The sequence below is a fragment of the Cyclopterus lumpus genome, chromosome 7 (genome assembly GCF_009769545.1).
Source record: "Cyclopterus lumpus isolate fCycLum1 chromosome 7, fCycLum1.pri, whole genome shotgun sequence".
Classification (NCBI taxonomy): Eukaryota; Metazoa; Chordata; class Actinopteri; order Perciformes; family Cyclopteridae; genus Cyclopterus; species Cyclopterus lumpus.
In genome coordinates this window covers 4,988,121-5,008,821 of record NC_046972.1, presented here as the reverse complement: position 1 = coordinate 5,008,821, position 20,701 = coordinate 4,988,121, and the positions used below count along the sequence as shown (strand labels likewise).

The 20,701-nt window shown below is 44.5% G+C and overlaps 1 protein-coding gene across 1 annotated transcript in view; it reads left to right on the top strand.

Moving 5' to 3' along the window:
- The window catches only part of ctnnbl1 (catenin, beta like 1), a 38,487-nt gene extending 17,866 nt beyond the window's left edge, over nt 1-20,621 (top strand). Inside the window, exons 12-16 of the mRNA XM_034538196.1 lie at nt 5,643-5,740; nt 8,077-8,157; nt 16,291-16,428; nt 16,790-16,862; nt 20,120-20,621. Of these exons, the coding sequence (XP_034394087.1) occupies nt 5,643-5,740; nt 8,077-8,157; nt 16,291-16,428; nt 16,790-16,862; nt 20,120-20,208 (479 nt within the window). The 3' untranslated portion in view covers nt 20,209-20,621. The remainder of the gene's footprint in view (nt 1-5,642; nt 5,741-8,076; nt 8,158-16,290; nt 16,429-16,789; nt 16,863-20,119) is intronic.
- The last annotated feature ends 80 nt before the right edge of the window (nt 20,622-20,701 follow it).

Here is a 20,701-nt window from a genome sequence, read left to right as displayed (position 1 = left end):
CCTTTGAGGACAGGATGTGCTCGACATTTAGGGGAAACGTAGTGTGCATTCAGTAGTTTACATTCAGTAGTTTACATTCAGTAGTGTGCATTCAGTAGTATGCACACTAATATCTCATCTGACAATTGGAAATCAAGAGGGCGGTTTTATAGTTAAAAGTTCATATTTTATGATTTAATGGCGACGCACGTTAGTTTTGCTTTAGTTTGCCAGAATACCGTTCTGGTATCTGTCTACAAAGATGTTTTTTCTTCTTCCATAAACTAAAGTGGTTTTATTACTAGACTGCCTCCGAAACCGCCTAAAATGCTGGATTGGGAATCAGCTAGCACGCGTAAGTACCAACACAACATTGCGTTATTGTATCGTTTATTAGCGCGACACATGTACTACACACCTGTGGTTAACGCGCTAGCTACTGGTCCCCTGATGATGCTACACCGTAAGCCTCAGTTCTCTCTTGGTGGGCAGCACAGTCCTGCCCGGCTAAATAATGGAGCTGACAACCATCAACAAAGGTTACGTTGTGGTGCGTTCATCGTCAATTTAGAATGAGAAATAGTATTGGGTAAAAGGTACAAAAATACATGGGCATTATTTCTCACGACAGAAAGGCACGACTTGCTCTCAGCTGGACCTAAATAGCGCAAACTTTTTGGTATCCGTCATTTTAAAAGTGGAACTTGTGTTTTGCATACAGAAGACAATTCTGTGTACAAAATAAGTGTTCCCTCTGTTGTCCCAGAATATCTCTTGGAGAAGGGATGAAAGCGGCCATATGGTTTAATGTAGTCTGGACTGGTACAGAGTATGCAGTGCCTGGTTTAGTTAGCAGTGCTGGATGGTGCATTACACAATCTGTAGTCATTTGTACAGCGTTCTACTTGCAGCCTTCTGAGAATTCAGTTCAATTTGGAGAGCCGCCCTGTGGCTCTTTTCCCCACAATAACTTTTCCAGGAGCCTTTTCAATAATTCAGGAACCTTTCTCTCTTTTCTTTTTTTTCTCTATCAAAGCCCAAAGCAATCCATCACAGCAGCTTCCACCACTATTTCTTCCTGAACTATCAGAAAGGACTTATTTTTTTCCGCAACCTTGAACTATTTGTACAGGAACTAAAATATGTCCCTGGTTCCCCCGGTCAAAGCGCAGGTTTAGTTCCTTAGTTCTTACGAGGTCCCCAGTGAATGTTCCAGAAGCAGAAATGGCCCACAGGTAGTAAACATAGCAGATTGATCAAACACAATGGCCGTGCAGCATTCAGAGTGTAAGTAAGCAGTGGGTCCCTAGTTTCCCTATGGAAACTAAGCATGACTTTAAAAAGAGCAACATAAAGGAAGAGAAACTAGGCTCATTTTAATCGTCTAAATGCGAGTATGTATAAAGCCCAGAAATAGCTCACTCTAGTCTCACCTTTTTGGCACCTTTTTATTCTACCCATTGTACACTGCCGATGTACTCTGTACTTTACATCTAAGATATTGTCTACCGACGCTAAATAATACATTATGATGAAAATAGCAATAACGTGTACAGCATATCCAGCTAGATATGTCTCCTTTACTTTCCTCTTCTTTTTCCCCCTGAGAGTTCAGAGCCAGAGTTCATGTCTGGTCTTCAGACAGCGAATGCAGTCTCTGAAAAACCCCTGAGAGGTTAGCCTGTGGTGCTCGAAGGCTGATTGCTCTCCCCAGGGCACAGTTAGTCTGCTCTCTCGGCGAAGCGCCACCGATCTGTTCCCCTCTTGTTATTCCGAACGGCGCGGCGCTCCCTTCAGCTGTCAGTCAACCCGTGAAATCCAGGCCACTCAGGGTTATTTGCATGTTAACTTAGTGCTCTGGATCCCCGGAGGGAAAAACGAGGCAAGCGGCGAACGATTAGCGTAGAATGAGCGAACGCCGGCCTTTGGACATGCACCGTGCAATCTGAATGCAAAATGCCGTATCATCAGCAACAAGGCAGATGATACGGCCGTCATCGCAACGTAACATTTTCAGGTGGCACACCACGTAGCTATTGCATTTACCATAACCTGCTCTCATTGTGAATTATACCTGACACGTTTGTTCATGGCCCTGTGGCGTTCTGATCGCCTTTTCTGCCCAGGTGTCCACAGCTGGGCCGTGGCCTCAAACTCACATTTCCAGCTGTTCTTGTCCAACACTGCAGCAATCACAGAAGAGCCGTTGTCAGATCACACAACAACAACACGTTTAGTGAAGACTGCTGGACTTGACCCAACGTAACATTAAATCGGTTATTATGTGGCAGTGGAGTCCAGAAATGGTCATCAGTCTGTATTTAAAACATGCAACAACAATATTGCCACATTGCCATTTGCAAAAGTTGTGGCTAGTAACTGTTTTTTGGTACCAGCTCGGTCATTCTTTTTATATGTATAAGGAAACACCAGACTTGACTTAAACATAGCTGTCCTATCTCTGTACAACTAAATATAACAAATAAATACAAAGATACAAATGTACTGAATTGTTATCTATTAAAAGAAGGGTATCCAACACCGGATCAGTCTGTTATTGCCAATAATCCAATCCAGCTATTTGAGTCAGTATAGGACCGATATTGGTATTGGTGCATCTCTGCTAGAAGGTTGGGTAATGACACTGCAGACCACCGATTGGTCACAAGGAATCGTCACTAGAGCAGAACGGGATAAGCCGGTCACTTCAGCCAAGCTGCCGTCGATAGCAACCGCACTTATCTAATTTACCTGGCCCAGATTGGAAAACAAATGGCACCCCGCAACAAAGCCTCCGTACAATTGAGCAAGTGCTGCCGTTGAAAGGATTCAGCCGTTTCTGCATTTAAGATGATGTCAAGGTTAATGGGGGTCAGCTGATAACCGCGTCTACACCGAGGACCTGGTACCGGTCGAGCCGAACCATGCAGTGGAAATGAGGCGTGTGCGCGGCAGCACTGTGCAACAAACTGGTTCGCCTGTGTGTTTTGAATGTATAGTCTTAATTAAGTATTTGATTATTACGGTTGCGGAGGTTCTGTGGTAGATGTTGCTAGTATCACAGGGAGACGATGGAAATGATTCCTTGTTTCTAAAACTCTTAAGATTTGAGTGTGAAGCAAAGCATGTAAATGAACTATTGATTGGACACCTTTCTAAAAGGCTCTTTTACGCAGCCGTGCCCTCCATCTTGTACCAAGATGTAATCCTGTCTCCACCCCTTCACAGATCTGTTTAGTTTTAAACTCTTTGGAGAGAACGTCCGCAGCCGGCGATCGATAGCCTCCCCGGCAGGGTGCGGAGGTGACGACATCAATTACCACCCGGATCAAGTTGATAAAGTAGCGCCCTTTCAGAAATGGCAGTTAGCCTCCTTTTCATTGTGGACAAGAAATACAATTTGAATAAGGGGACCTGTTTCAGTCCAAGCAGCCAGTTTATCCATGATATTTAAAGACGAGTAGAGAGCGGCATTTACTATTATATATTATTATATTCACTATTGAACAAAAAAGAAAAACCTTAATTAAGCCTTAATTTCCCTCTGCAAACACACCAAATGCTTTAATCCAAATCAAAAGGTTTGTGTTACAGCCTTAAATCCCTTAATTTAAGCATTCATTTGAGAAGATGAAAACTAAACCCCTGAACCATGTGTTTAAAAGCTTGACTGATGATGGAGCTGCACGAAGGGCTTGTGGAATCACCAAACTTTTTTGAATGAATAAATATATATATATATATATAGTAAGATAATGTTCAAAGCTCGGGTCCCGTGGCCGCAGGAAATTCAGGATTCAATGAATTAAAGTTTAACTATATTTAATGGCAAAGATAATACTCATATAGCGTTCACGATCGTGGAGCTGGTAAGGGAGAGCTCTCCACAGACGGACACCGCTGCTCCCAAGGCCTCTCTCTCAGCCAGGTGCAGTAGAGCCCGGGGCCGTCTCAAGATCCTGAACCAAAAGCACTCTGACTCCAGAACAAATGCTCGGCAGTTAGTATGGTCATGCAAATGAATTCACACCTATGGGTTAGTTCTATTGGTCGGTTTAAAGGATAACGCCGTTCTGTTCGCTAAGCTAATTATTAAACAGGCGGGGTCAAAGTGCACACATCCGGTCAGGGACCGGAAGTTCCCCGTCAGAATAAAACTTACTATCCTGCCTTCAGAATAAAAGCAACATATCAGGTTTCAATCGGCATCCATTTTAACTATTGTCTAAACAATAAAACATTCATTCATTCTCATGCATTATACAGTTAATCATTACATTTGTCATTAACAAACAGAATAATAAAACAGTGATCCTCTTATGTTTCATAATACATTCCTCCAGAATATTCCTCATAATATCCCAAATTATCATAACTTTCTTTATGTATTAATTTAAAACATAAACTTTCTTATCTACATGTGCAAGTATATATAAAATCCACTACAACTCCACAATATATATATATATATATATATATATATGAGAGAAATATTCTTTCTTAAGGAACACGACTACTGTTTGTTTTATATTGCCTTTCCATGCGTTTCGCTGCCTTTTTGTGCTGCCAGTCGTCTTGACGACGTCGACGGTTACGTGTATATTCTGTACGGTTTTAGCCGTCGGCAGGTGTCGCAGCCTTGAGTTTTCTCTGCCTCCGAGTCATGTGAGAAAGGGCAGCTGCGTGGTCGCGGGGGATTGCACAGAGGGAGCTGACAGCAAATGCGACCCCTTTTTTAAAAAAGAAGCAGAAATGGGATTGATTCCTGTACTCTTGTTGCTTAGCAACTGCAAAGCCTCGATGAGAGAGGATATTGACCTCTTGTTGATAAAGTCCAATTACATTTTTTTCCCCCAGTCTGTGTATCCAGACATTTTTACAGTGTCATCTCCCCCCCCTCCCCTCTGTGTGCACAGTGTATTGTTCATTCAATATAATAGAGAAATATTACCCTACGATTGCCTTCTACGGGTTCAGCCTGTGAGCAAGGAGGCCTTTGAATGAGATAACACATCTTGCATAGCGTGAATTGGGTTGACAATGGCACTCAATGGGACTAACTAGTCTTCGCCACCGTTTTAATCAATTAGCATATTTGTAGCCCCCCCCCCCCCCCCCCCCCCCCCCCTCGCTAAATAGCCCCAGAGCTGCCGAAGACAGATTTCTAATATGAGAAATGTAATTCAGCCACAGCCAAAGCTGTTACGCATGTTCCATTGTGCCCTGGACAAAAAAGAAAAGACAACAAAAAAAGAAAATTGATTTCCTAAATGTCATTAACATTTTCTCCTCCTCTTCCTTCTGTGTATGTATCCATGCTCAGCCGGCCGCGGGCCCAAATTGCAAATCATCACGTGCTAATTGATTAGTTCTGTCCGTCTTTCTTTCGGTCTCGCTGTGGGTGTGGAGGATCCAGCTTTTTGGAGTTCACCGTTTCTTTTAACCGAGGGGCATACCAGCGTTTTGGTGAAGGCACGTGTGTCTGTTTGGGTTTACGAGCTCTTTCACGGCGCGTAGGACAGGGAGGGGCTGCTCAACCGTTGCCAGTTAAGGCCCACTTCTGATGGCCGCTGATTTGAATACACATTTTTACTTTCATATAACAGTGTGTTGACGTTTACACTACGAAGCTCTGTCTTTACGTCTCGCTTCCCTTTCCGTAGAGCACGTCGGCTCCATCATCGCCTCCATGCTGAGAAATCTCAAGTCCCAACAGAGAAGCCGGCTCCTCAACAAGTTCACAGAGAACGACTGCGAGAAGGTACGTCTTCACTACCTTTTTATCCTCGTCCTTGCTTTCCCTTTTTCTATCTACTGTGTTTTGATTGGCAGCAGATCTGCTTCATCTGTAATGCTGACGGCGAGGCCTTTGGGTGTCGTACATCTTTATGTTTTGGTCCCACTTACTTGAGACGGAACAGGTCCTACATTTTTTTTGAATTCAAAGGCTCTGAAAGCACATTTTCTCAATGTGGTTCTTACGATTGGCAAGGGGCTCTTAAATGAACACCCAGAACAATTTATTATTGGTGCTCTCCTTCGCTGGTTTGAAGTGGTCGTGGATTAAAAATATGAACATTCGATGTGGAACGTGAAATCACGTGAAAACAAAGGGAATATAGGGGTTATATGAATACCGTGTCATATGCAGATGGAAATAACCATTCAGCATATTAAAAGCAGACATAATCCATTATTTTTTGCCAAACAAATATCATTCATTTGTCAAATAGCGAGGTTGACTAATAGAGAGCGGTATCTGGGCCGTTCCTGATACATGAGACCTTTAAGAACTTTGATTGTTGCTTATTTAGTCATGAAAGCGTTAAGTTATTTAAGTCTTTATATACTTTTCATTATACTGCACAAACCCAGGGTTATTTTTATAATTCTTTTTTTTTTTACATTTTGTAGAATTGCTGCGACGATTAGTCAACCGTGAATGATTAAAGAACGGTTGATCGTTTCTGTCATTCGTCATATATATATAAAATATTTGCTGCTTCCAGCTTTTCAAACGTGAGGCTTTGACAGGAATGTCAATGTCATGTCTGGAGTGTTAAAAATGTTATCTGAGGCTCTTAACATAACTATAGATCCAAATCCTTTAATTGCTATATTTGGTGTTCCTACAGACACAGTCACCAAAGTCCAATCTGATGTTGTTGCATTCACTTCACTGTCACGCCGTAGAATTCTCCTTATGTGTAAATCCACCACACCCCCATCGAGTGCCCGTTGGCTGGAGGATGTCATGCTCTTTCTCAAGCTAGAAAAAAATAAATTTACACTGAGAGGTTCCATGAAGAATTTCTACCGGAGATGGCACTCTATTATTGTTTATTTTGAGAACTTAAAGGAATTGGAGACATAGTCTACGCTAGCTTTCCACACTGTCTCTGAGAGTGTGCGGTACTGGTAATAATGCTCTCAAACGCCTAGTCACATTCGTGATACATAGGCACCTAGGGCTTAAGATATAAGTGTGTGCTTTTCTTCTCATGATCTTATTACTGTGGGGGTTTATCATTTTTATTTTTTACTATTAGTATTATTTTGTGTGTTTTATTTATTTTTTATTTATAGTTTAAAGTATTGTTGGATGATGTTGTTTTTTAAATTTTTTTAAAGGAGATTGTACCATTTAATTCCTCCCAATTTACTTTCTGTATACCACCAATTTCCATCAATAAATAAAAAGTATAAAAAAAGGGAATGTCAATGTCTCCGGGATGTAAAGATAAATCACTGAACTGGGGAAATGATCCGCGTATGAATGGACAACGCTCGTTTGTGAAAACAATATGTTCACATAATGTTTTCACGAATCTTGTACTAGCCATTAATGCTTTTAGATGCTTTATCAACCATCGGTTTGTCCCTATTTTCCTGTATGTTTTTTTTTAAGACACACAAGGCGATGCTTTGACTTTTTGGATCAAACGGATGTCAAAGGAAATCGGAATGTTGCAAACTATGCCGTTAGCTCCGGTGTTTATTCGCTCTCGGCGCCCCTTGTACGTGTTCAGCAGGACCCACTTACTTTGTCGAAGCAGGCTTCTAAAGACATATGTTGTATTCATGTGTATCATTCTGATCCTATTTTTATCTGAGGAAAGAGGCAGACATCTGCAAGGCGGGTTGGATATATTCAGGTCCTTTAGTCACTGACTGCACCGGCGTCTAACGAGCTCTGGCGCGTGTCACACAACTTGACAAAGCGATAGAAATATCGTGCCCGAATTCGCGGCTGCAGTTTCTCCTGCAATTCCCCCTCACACACACACACACGCATATGCATAAGAAAATGCCTCGCTTTCAATGTGCTGCTCATGGCCACTTTGATAGGACGCCTGACTTTTGATGTAGGGGAAAAAAAAAAGCCAAAAAATCAAACGCAGACGTTCGGGGATGCCCAATGATGGCTGCATGGTAATACAAAAAATGTTTCCCGTTCCTGTCTTACCCCCTTTTGATAACCCCCACCCCCCCCCAAAACCGTCAACAATTGGTTCAATGGATGACGAATGTGAATATTCTTCTTATCATCTCTCTCTGACTTTCTCTCCGTCTGCCTCCATTTCATCTCCTTTCCAGGTTGATCGTCTGATGGAGCTGCATTTTAAGTACCTGGAGGCTGTTCAACAGGCCGACAAGAGGATCGAAGGAGAGAAACACGTAAGCATCTCCTTTTCCTTTCAACCCACCCCCCCTCTTGGTGCTGTCTCGTTTACACTGGCTTTAATATATCGGGGCCCAGCTTGTTGGATGGATGTATTCCCACGAAACACTGAGTTTTTCATATTGCCTTTTTAAATGAAATGCCGTCAAAAAGTTTGACCCTGAACTGATTGTAGCCTGAGAGGTCCTTGCCAAAACCTGGTCTGACGCCGACGTCCACCAGCCACAGACGAGGTCAGACCTGCGAACTCCGCTGCCGCCTCAGTAGCGGCAGGATTAATCGTTAACGTGACGCCGTTCATCGGCGGCGGCAGTCCGACTCCAGAGCAACCCCATCCGACATTCATGGTTTTCTTTATCACCAACGAGATTTGACAAATAAAAAAATAATGAAATGTACAGACTCCGTTATAAAAGGGACGGGAGGTGCGATCAAGAGGTGGCAGTTAAGATGTGCAGTTCCACCACATGTCACATCTAAAGCCATGAGGGGAAGGGACCATAAAAATAAAGAAAATAGAGAGAAAGACCCCACAAAAAGACACATCACAGTCCTGCTGATAACAATATGAAAGACGATAGAGGAATGAAAAGCTTGATAGCTGTGTGTGATGCGAGGGCCTCTTTGAGCTGCCTGCCTGCGTATGTGCATGTCAGTGTGTTGAGCTGTGGGCCAGACCGATGGAAAGATACAGATAGAAGATAACACGCCAGGCAGGGGGATAATGGCTATAAGAGAGAGAGGAGAAGAAAGAGGGAGGGAGAGAATTCCTGTGCTCGGAAAAAATGGAAGATGAGAAATAATTCAGATGGAGACACTGTAAATATCAGCACAGGACGTGCAGTTAAAAGAAGAGTGGAGCGAAAAGGAGGTGTAGAAGAAGGGAGGGTGGATGAATGCGAGAGAAAGACGGACAGACGGAGGAAAGGGAGGTGTGGATGGAGACAGATATGTGCAAGAGATCCCCATCAAAAGATGACTGAAGATTAATTTCTCAGACAGACATCGTGGTGGGATTGCCAAGAAAAGAACAGACAGTTTGACATTTCCTCTTTCTCACTCTCTCATTTTTTTTTTTCTTTCTCTCTCTCTCTCCACTCCGTCTCCTTCTGTTGCTCTCTCGCCCTCTTCCTCCGGGATGGCGGGGCCATGACTTTGTGATACCCGGGGTGATAAGAGTGTCCTTATCGTCTAAGCGACACTAGTGTCGGCCTTCCCCTAGTTCAGAGCCACACTGTGAGAGCCAGTGTGACTCTGACCAAAAAGGTCTATCTTTTCATCTTACCGTATTTATTTATTTATTTTATTTGTTAAAAGCACAACAAAGCACAGGTCCTATGTGCTAAAACTATGGTATGTAGAATCATCTCATAAAAAAATTCATTCATATTGCTGCGTCATGCTGCATCACATGGAATCAAGCAGACAGACAGACAGACAGACACTTTCTTTCTTCACAGCAGGAGAAAGACACAAATGGTGACAGCAAAACGAAATGCGCTTGACTATGTTGCTATGGCGACGGGACAAAACACATCGACTAAAAGGATTTTCAGTCTTTCATTTTTATGGAATTATTCTAGAAATGTGTATATATATACATACATACATACATACATACATACACACACACATATGTGTATGTATGTACGTACGTACATACATACGTGTTGTATTAGGTCGAATAATGTTTTCCATTTGCCGGATTTCTAAGCTTGTTTGAAGAAAAGTTGGTGGTTCTTGCTCGGTACTTTTATGTATTCTGTGTAGTTCTCCTTTCTATGTATTGTGAGTTGGGTCTTAAATGATACTGCCGTGGCACATTAAAGACTGGGTTTCTCTCCCCAATGGATTGAGCTGCGCTTTCATTCCTACCGGTACAACTCTTAACACGACAACACCCAGATGAGGCTGTAAGTCTGTGAGAAACCGCAGCTTCCACCGACTGTCGCCTGTCATGTTTAAATAAGGCGATAAACACGGCAAACCAGTTCTGTCCGGCGCCTCAGTTGAATCGGCCGACGTTTTATCTCTCTGCCCCGAATTGTAGGTTCCTTCCCCCCCCCCGTTAAGCTTGTTTTTAAGGGTCTGTAAGCAAAATGTTTGTTTTTTTCCCTCCGCAACATATTATCCACAGATTTCTCAGGAGGAGAGCAAAGAAATAATAAAAAAATAAAAAGCTGCTGCTGCTTTTTCCAGCGCGGCCCCCTTTTTAATAAGCTGCTTATTTTCCTCCCACCTTTTTATATCTCTCCTCGCTCCTTCCGATTCTCCTCCTCCCTTAAGGTTGCTTTTCCCATCCCTCTTTATTTCTGTGTCCTGTTTCTCTCCCCCCATGTGGTCTCCCTTATTTTCATGCCCTCTTTAATTTTGTTGCATCCTCCCTGCTGCTTTTACTTGCTTATCTTTTCTTCTTCTGCATCCTTTCTCCCGTGTCTTTTATGTCTCCTCCATTTCTGTCTTGCTTCCCGTCTTTTTTTTCACATCGTCTCCTCTGGCCTCCTTCCCTCCCATCAGTCCTTCATACCGTCTCCATGTTCCCACCCCCATCTCCTCTCTACCTCTTCCCCTCTAAAGCAACTGCTTTCACTCATCTCTTTCCCACCTCTTTTTCTTCAAGCGACCCTGACCCTCGCTTGGCAAGCAACACATTAAGAGAGATTAATGTTTCATCTGAAGCAAAGCAGCCAAACCCTCCTGCCGCCTCCAACACCACTGTTGCCGTGACATCACCAGTTGTATCTACATAACCAATTGTGTTTTGGGATTAAGTTGTTTACAAGAGCATGCAACTGTTGCAAGAGCAAGTCTTCATAGATCTAGCCTCTTACTTTTGCACCACATGGATGCTTTTCAATTTAAAGTGCACAAAACCCACCTCCAAAGGTCCAAGGTCCACCCACCGCAGCCTCGCAAAATCCTGTGGGAAACACTAGTATATAGCGCAATATAAAGCTTTTATCTTGCGCCCCACACTTTTAACCGGGCGCCTCTGGCTGGGTCGAAGGTATTAATGTGACATCCCACGAGATGATTAACTGATATGTGCAGGCAAGTTTCTCTGCTGAACCATAGAGGCTGGGATCATGCGCCGTTTGTATGTTTGAAACACAATTTTTGCCATTTGTTGGCAGTTTTGAAGGGAGCTGTCAGGTTGCAGTAATAAAAATCAGACAACCCGTTTCCCAGAGTCCAGCTGAGTTCAGCACGGACCCAATGACGCCGTGTCCTCCCCCCTCCTGGTAACACTGCTGTGTGCTTTTGGTTTGCCCCACTTCATGAACAAACTCTTAATTGATGTGCGCCCCAACGCACAGGGCAGTTGTCTTTTTTTCCTTTGAGATTATCATAACTTGATAAATCAGCAAGTTGCCTCTTGTGCTCTTGTAAAGTTCTGTTTGTTTACCTCATTATCAACCTCTGCATCTCTTCTTTTAATAAGGATATGTAACCTCTATCTTTCCGGTATTTGCTTTAGCCTCATAAAGAGCTTTACCACACACACACACACACACACACACACACACACACACACACACACACACACACACACACTGGTCAAAGTGGGTTTTTGCAAAGTGCTGACAAAGAAATCACCTTAATTCTGCATTCATGCATCCCAACGGAAAAGAAAGCACAGGAATAACAACCAGCACACACACACACACACACACACAGGACAGCAAACACCTACTCTCATACGCACAATCGTAGTAAATTGGCACACGTTTGAACACGGACACATTTCACACACACACACACTAATATGTGTGGTTTATAATATGCACAACGACTCTTCGCACTACGCACACAGCCCGCCGTAAATCACCCCACCCCATGTGCACAAAACACACACACACACACACCGCGTTACATTAAAGGGACTGAGCCTGGAAATCACTGCTTATTACTTTGTCTGTACTGTAGCCGGGCTCCCCCGAGGTTGCAGTAATTGACTTGTCCGATCCTTCGCTTCAGCGCGTTATTCTTCCGTCCGCCCGTTTCGCCGGAGGGACCGAGGCGCCACGCACAACAAAGATATTGGCCGGCGTGTCAGAACGCACGGGCGGACAAAGCGTCTGCTGCTCTAATGAATACTGCCCACGCGGCGCCGCGTCCGCTCCGGGTTTTTTTTTAATATCCTAAATGTCCAACTCGGCTGCTCACGGTGATGAATATTTAATGCTCCCCCCCACCCCCACGCACACATTCAAATTCATGATTCATCATGTGCGTCGAACATCTTTGCTCAGTTCCATTATGGTGAGGCTCCCCTGGAGGGGGCTCGTCTACGACCTCGTTTGAAAATGTTTAACTTTCTTTCTTTTCCCTTGACGAGTATATTCTTAAGGACCCGAGAGAGAGAGAGAGAGAGAGGAGAGGGGGGGGGGGGGGGGGGGGGGGGGGGGTAAGTTATCGCTGGCGGCAAGAGTTTCCAAAAGTAAACGCGGTTGGACCGTTTTTTTTTTTAATGCTTTGGTGGCCACAAAACTCTGCAGTTTACAAAACAAAATCTAACGCGATTGTGTTTAAATGTATCCAAATCATTGTCGCTCCCAGCTCGTCGTATACCGCCGCTTGGTCCGGACCGCAGCGCTCCGCCACGGTCGCAGTGAAGTCGCGTTGTGGTCGTGAACACTGAGTTAGGCTCAGGGCAAAACAACATCGAGGCTTGGATTCAAATGACTTGAGTGAACCTTAATGACAACGCGTTGGTGTCACACGGGACTCGAACCGGGGCCTGCCGGGTGAAAGTCCGTCGTTTGTTTGACGAACTGATGAGCCAGTGAACGTGTTGTCTAGTGAACGTGTTGTCCAGTGAACGTGTTGTCTAGTGAACGTGTTGTCCAGTGAACGTGTTGTCCAGTGAACGTGTTGTCTAGTGAACGTGTTGTCCAGTGAACGTGTTGTCCAGTGAACGTGTTGTCTAGTGAACGTGTTGTCCAGTGAACGTGTTGTCCAGTGAACGTGTTGTCCAGTGAACGTGTTGTCCAGTGAACGTGTTGTCTAGTGAACGTGTTGTCCAGTGAACGTGTTGTCCAGTGAACGTGTTGTCCAGTGAACGTGTTGTCTAGTGAACGTGTTGTCCAGTGAACGTGTTGTCTAGTGAACGTGTTGTCCAGTGAACGTGTTGTCTAGTGAACGTGTTGTCCAGTGAACGTGTTGTCTAGTGAACGTGTTGTCCAGTGAACGTGTTGTCCAGTGAACGTGTTGTCTAGTGAACGTGTTGTCCAGTGAACGTGTTGTCCAGTGAACGTGTTGTCTAGTGAACGTGTTGTCTAGTGAACGTGTTGTCCAGTGAACGTGTTGTCTAGTGAACGTGTTGTCCAGTGAACGTGTTGTCCAGTGAACGTGTTGTCTAGTGAACGTGTTGTCCAGTGAACGTGTTGTCCAGTGAACGTGTTGTCTAGTGAACGTGTTGTCTAGTGAACGTGTTGTCTAGTGAACGTGTTGTCTAGTGAACGTGTTGTCCAGTGAACGTGTTGTCTAGTGAACGTGTTGTCTAGTGAACGTGTTGTCCAGTGAACGTGTTGTCCAGTGAACGTGTTGTCCAGTGAACGTGTTGTCTAGTGAACGTGTTGTCCAGTGAACGTGTTGTCTAGTGAACGTGTTGTCCAGTGAACGTGTTGTCCAGTGAACGTGTTGTCTAGTGAACGTGTTGTCCAGTGAACGTGTTGTCCAGTGAACGTGTTGTCTAGTGAACGTGTTGTCTAGTGAACGTGTTGTCCAGTGAACGTGTTGTCTAGTGAACGTGTTGTCTAGTGAACGTGTTGTCCAGTGAACGTGTTGTCTAGTGAACGTGTTGTCCAGTGAACGTGTTGTCTAGTGAACGTGTTGTCCAGTGAACGTGTTGTCCAGTGAACGTGTTGTCTAGTGAACGTGTTGTCCAGTGAACGTGTTGTCCAGTGAACGTGTTGTCTAGTGAACGTGTTGTCTAGTGAACGTGTTGTCTAGTGAACGTGTTGTCTAGTGAACGTGTTGTCCAGTGAACGTGTTGTCCAGTGAACGTGTTGTCCAGTGAACGTGTTGTCCAGTGAACGTGTTGTCCAGTGAACGTGTTGTCTAGTGAACGTGTTGTCCAGTGAACGTGTTGTCTAGTGAACGTGTTGTCTAGTGAACGTGTTGTCTAGTGAACGTGTTGTCTAGTGAACGTGTTGTCCAGTGAACGTGTTGTCCAGTGAACGTGTCCTGGTAAAGTCTCTCTCCTTTTAGAGGCGGAGCTGCTGACCATAGGAGGCGTGTCCCCGTCCCTCGCGCTCCACCTTCTCCTCTCTTCTCTTGTCAACATGTTGCTCACATGCTGATGCATTGTGTGCATTAAATAAACTAAACAGTCTCTGGATGTCACATGGGGGGAAAAATGTTTGATAAACAAATCATGCCAATTTGGTACTTTGAGTATATAAGACAACGTAAACATGATTGATTTTATTTTTCTTCTGGATTCACTGAAGCTTTCACCGAGTGTTAGTTTTTTTTACAGTTTCACTAATCAAATCCTCAGTCATGCAGCTGGCTTGCAGTCGACCGATTTAAACACAGATTATTTTAGTCTTTATAAAAGTGGTTCCCAACTCTTTTTAAGTTTTGTTTTGGTCTGACAACCCAGATCGTTGTCAGATCCATCCATCCATCCATCCATCCATCCATCCATCCATCGTTTTACGTTCCTGTGTATTCGACCGTATTGGCTCTGAATAGTGAGTTGTCCTGGAAACTGAGATAACCTTCTTTTCTTTTTTTTCTACAATAAAACAACATTTTACAATCAAGTAGCTTGTTTTTTTGCATCTTTAATGCGACAGCAACAAGGCCAAGCGCTGGGACTGTTTCACAATGCGGCGTAACTCTCCTCGCTTTGTAGGACAGCAGAGTTATGGGCCGGCGCTTTTACCCAGAGGACACGGAGGAAAATGCCTATTGGAGGATCTCGTTATAATTATCTGCATTGTTTTGCATCTGTAATGAGCCGCAGCTGACGTTGAACAGGAGGGCTTTGTTTCTGAAGTTGTGTCCGCTTGTCTTCTCTTCTCTCGGGAGGAAAAAGCAGGATGACTTCCTGCTTTTCGGGACGCTGTCTCACGAACCGGGTGCGTTGCTCTGCGTCCCGTCCGCTCTGCGTCCTGCTGCTCCAGGCGGTTTTCCCAGAGTAGTCTTGTCCCTTTTCTTTTTTGATTGAAGCGTGTTAATGAGCTGAACTTCACTGCTATAATTAGGTTTTACAGTGTAATTGATCTTTAAGGACAAGGCCTTTTGAAAGCTTTAATTTTCTCTGAGATCAAATCATTGGGATGTAAATGCCATGTGCGCTACCCTTTAGCTCCACGCTGAGAGCTATTTGTTTTCATTAGGAACGCTGCAAAAAATGTTGCCCTTTTTCTTGATTTACTGTGTCACGTACGGAAGTATGTTTTTTATTTATTTGTTGTTGGGATCATCCTCTAAAGATATGTTAGTTATTATTATTATTAGTCGCTTTAGGGGGAGGCCTGAAGGGTGGAGCCGGGTTTTTTCTTTTGAATACTTTTGAAAATCCAGCTTCCGCTTGCTTGTTTCTTCAAAGTTGCCTTAATGTTGACCGATGACTGATAGAAGAGCTATACAAAATACTTTTGTCTGCATGAGGAAGAAAGAAAAAGGGAAGATTTGAATGTGGAGGACGTTACCATGCATGTGTGTGTGTGTGTGTGTGTGTGTCTTTGTGTTTCTGAACCTCTCCTGTGACTTACACTCCAGACTCATCCCATTCAGGTGTGCTTCTTAATCTCTAATGATGATTAATGTGGGCTGTGTGCTTATTGGCAGCACTGTGTGTTATCGGCATTCTGACAGGGTTGTTGAGATGGATAACTAGGCAAGACTGCGTATGCATGTGTGAGTGCCCCCACCACCACCACCACTTTTTGCAGCTTAGCCTCGAAATCAATTGATTTGTGTGTCTGGTCGATGGCGAAAATGGATTTGCGGAGAGAAAAAAAGCAGAAAAACACCTAAATTAAACCAGTGTCTGGTTTTCTGTGTTCGTTGAATCAGTTTTTAAGGGTGCAGCGAACAATGGAAAGTAAATGTGATTTATTCACCGAGCCAGGCATGACAATTAGTGTTTTTATTTTTGCGTGTGTGTGCAGGAGATGGTTCGACGGGGGGAGATCCTCGACGACATCCTGGAGGATGAGTTCTACCTTCGCCGCCTGGACGCCGGACTGTTCGTCCTTCAGTTGATCTGCTATATTATGGTGGAGATCAGCAACTCGGGAATATCACAGGTACACACACACACACACACACACACACACATTCATTATTGTTACGACATCTGATCAAACAAGCTATAAAAGTAGTTTCAGCCAAGTCACTCAGTCAACACAAGTCCTCCGCTAGGTTTCTCTGGACTCTACCTGAGTCGACACTCTTTCAGGAATAGTCACAAGTTAGTGCCCCCCTTGTTTAACTTCCTGTGGCGTGCCACTGACTGGACATCATAGCCCCGTAAAGCTTGTAAACGTTGACACCACGCGTCGCTTTCTTTCTAATAAGCCCACCTAACCCAAAACAAACACCCCGATATAAATAACAGATATGTACTGATTTCTTTGCAGAAATTAATGTTCCTTCTCTTGAATTTAGCTGCAGCAGAGGGTCCATCAAATCCTCAACCTGAGAGGAGGCTCTGTCAAAGTAGTGCGACACATCATGAGAGGTAAGTGACTCAATCTAGTCATGACCGCGATAGGACAATACAAACTACCATTACCTGGACCTTGGCAAAGGCATCGGCTTGTGGCGTGGCCATCCGCAGCTGTTGGCCCATTGGCCCATTCGATTCCCCGCTCATCCGCTGTCAAGGCAGATGTTTGTAACGAGCAACTGCTCCCCTCCAAAACTGCTGGCGTTCACGTGACACGTGTGGAGGAATTGTCAAGTCGGCTTGTAAAATGTGGTGAATTAGAAATGAACTCCTTGTGCTGGTCCGGAACCGACATGAATTTGACTAAAAGAGGGAAACCCAGAAGATTAAGCAAAAGAAGCGTGGGATGAACTGTACATTCGGTCCTATGAACCAGTGAGGGAACACGCATCCCTCACCCCACTGAGTGAAATGGGCATAAAATGAGAGATCCCGTTTCATCAGGGCAAAAATACTCATAATACCTATAGCTGCTCTGACAACAATTCATATTACTTTCAGAGAAGCATTTTATTGACACGTTTCCTGCCTCTCGCAACATTTCAGGGGGAAATGTTGCTATAATCACGGCTCTGCTTCTGTGCTTGTTATTCGTGTTTTTAAACTGATCAACAATTGTTTTTCAAATGATCCGAGTCCCTGTTTTGTGCACATTTCTGTCCATTGCATCCCTCTCTGCGTGTACACATTTGCACATTGACACGAGTAAACAGTTTTGACTACTGGAGCAGAGAACAGATATATAGGTATTAATGTGACACTCATAAAATATAAAATGCACAAATACACTTTTGAATATTATGGCAACAATAAATAAACAGTCAAATTGTGCATCTGCAATATCCAGGTAGACGCCTTTATGGCTTTTCCTTCACATTACCTGTGTACAGATGGCAAAACAATATGCATAAGTGCATCTCGCTGTGCCAATATGCGTGGTAGTGTAATCATATTGTCATGGTGAGAGGAGCAGAGCCTGTCTGTCTCTGTCATTCATTTGTATCTGTCCCAAATATTTCTTTGTCTTTTTCTTTTCACGTGTTTGGTTTTCAAAGGGCCGAGCAGCTGTGTTTTTTTTTTTTTAGTTGCGACATCCATCCTACCTTCCTGTATCGTTGTCGGATAAAGCCCGAGGACGAGGCTCGCGTTCACACACCCTCTGGCTCTCGGTGGCATGTAGCTCTGTAGATGGAGCCATCCGCCACGCATGGCGATGCCAGCCAGCGTGGCGGTTCTCCAGTCCTCACTGCGCGCGTGTGCGTGTGATTGTTGTCATTTGTATATTTGCATACACGTGTGCCTGGCTTGTAAAATGGTAACTGGACTTGTACAGACCTTTTTTTTTTTTTTCGTCGTCCGAGCCCTCGATGCTTTAACACGACCTGTCATCATTCACCCTTTCACACACATTCACACCCTGATGACGGGGCTGCGACGCAAGGTGCCGCCTGCCCATCAGGACTATCTAACCATGCATAGCCATGAGGCGCATTCCAGATGAACTGCACCTCGTCTGGAAAGTAGAGAATTAAATTTAAGAACACTATGAAAGACAAAAACACAGACAACTCCCGGACCGGGCAATCACCAGGTAGTCCTGCCCTAAAGCATACTCTATTTTATGGTCTGTTTGACTCTAAATGGACCATAATGTACTAAATGAACATCATGCTGTATTGAAGAAGACTTTAAACTAGATATTTGAGGCTCATAAACTCATGTTTACTGAGGGAATAAATCAAGAGAGACGTCATTTTCTCAGACTTCTATACAACCAGACTTCCAGACTAAAACAAGTCAAGTTTAGGGCACTTTTTCAGACGGGGAGGTAGGGTGACCTGGCATGAACACAGATCAGCATCTGAGCATGTGCAGTGGCATCCGCCCAACACCGAACTGCCCTCCAAAGATCAAAATGCGGTCATAGTAATGAAGTAATAAAAGAAGCTCTTTTGTCTCTTTTTATTAGTCGGCCCCACATGCCGCACTTGTTAACGCTTGAAAACGAGCTATTTTCTCCAGCTGGGGATTTGACCAACCTATTTTAGACATTATCTGAAACACCGTCGTCTTTGCCCCGTTCCTCGTCCCTGCACGATTAATGAATCTCGATGCTTGAGACTCACAACACGACTTCACGGAACATAAAAAGGGCTTTTGATTTCATTCATTTTGTCAATCGGCTCGTTGATGTCAGCGACACTCGGACGTGGCTTCGGCTCCATTTGAAAGCATTGCGGTCGATACACTAGCACGTCAAGACATTAGCACACGTATGTGCCGGCTGGATCAGGCCGGTGTCGCAGTGTTTGGAATGGGTGGCGGTGTCCCCGCTGCATTCCTTAAGTCCTCCAGTGAGTCCCTGTCCTCAGCTGCTGCAGCTGCTGCTGCAGAGGAAATGATTCTCCTTGTACTCATGGCAGATCAGTCCCAGTCACTGACCTGAGTAATGGCGATGCTCAGCACTGTATTGTCCTCTGCCGCGTTGCCGTGGTGACAGAAGGAGAGAGTACCAGCATGCCAAAGAAAAGCATCTGCGGAGAGTTGAAGAGTCCCTGAAATCTCCGACCTTTCTGCCTGTGTGGCCGACTGCGCCACCACACACACACACACACACACACACACACACTTAAGCAGTAGTTCCCAACCTTTTTGAGGAACCTCAAAGGGGCGCGTTTAACTACAGGAAGACATTAATTTACAAACTCTCACACACACACACAACCTCTCCATTACGTCTGTCACTATCCTGTATATACTGTCTAATAACACACAAACAGTCTCCTTGTCAGCCGCATTTGGTCCTCCTGAACCGCGGGTTGTTGTCAGGGGGGGGGGGGAAGCCCCGTTCATTCTCTTCCCTCTGCTGTGTCTCTCAGAGAAATCTATTCTTTTTCATCCCTCCGACTCGACATCCCGGGTTTAATGTGTAATCCCGGCCCGAGGAGGCGGGCTGGCAGAGGGAGAGACGCAGCGAATGCCTGGACTCCACCGGGGACCGCTGCAGCGTTCCTTTTTTTTTACATTAGACTCACAAATCGCCCCCCCCCCCCACCGCCACCACCCACCCCTCTACTTTTTGTAACAAAGTGGTGGCCGGACTAGAGACGGTCGACACTACAAATCGTTGTCCAAGTTTACAATTGAGGAACAAAAATAAATATGTTGTACTTTTTGGTGATCTCATAACTAAAACTCCTACCCAAGAAACCCCATCCTAAACCACGTGTTATTCAAGTCAACTAATCCTTTATCTTTTTTCTTTGTAGAGTACGCTGAGAGCATCGGAGACGGGAAGAGCGACGAGTTCAAAGAGGCTGAGCGGAAGAGGATCATGGACCTTGTGGAAAATTTCTAATCTCGCTTTCTCTCGCGCGTTTCTACAAACACACGCACACACACAATATATTCTCACACTTGAGAATGTTAAAAACGGGCTGGCCTGATTTGTCTGATGAGCCGGTCTAAGAACCAGAATTGTTCTTCTGTAACATTCCAAACTGGCGTGTGCGTGCGCGTGTGCTCGTGTGCATGCACAGCAACGCTGCAGCAGAGAAATGTGTTTCAATAACCTGGTTTACTTTGCCTGCATCTTTGACACCCAATGTGATCACATTATAATTCATTTTTATTTTTCCGTTTTTTAATGTATTAAATCTAATTCAACTCAAAAGCACAATCTCTGTTAATGAAAGGATTGCTGTGCACGTCACGCCGCTCTCTGTGGAAACTGTTGGAGTTGGAGTTTGGAGAGCAGAAGCTCGGCGAACACCCCCCCCCCCCCCCCCTCCCCCGCCCCCCCGTGGTGTCAAACCCTGCAGATTCATTACGGACGGATCTGCAAACTCAAA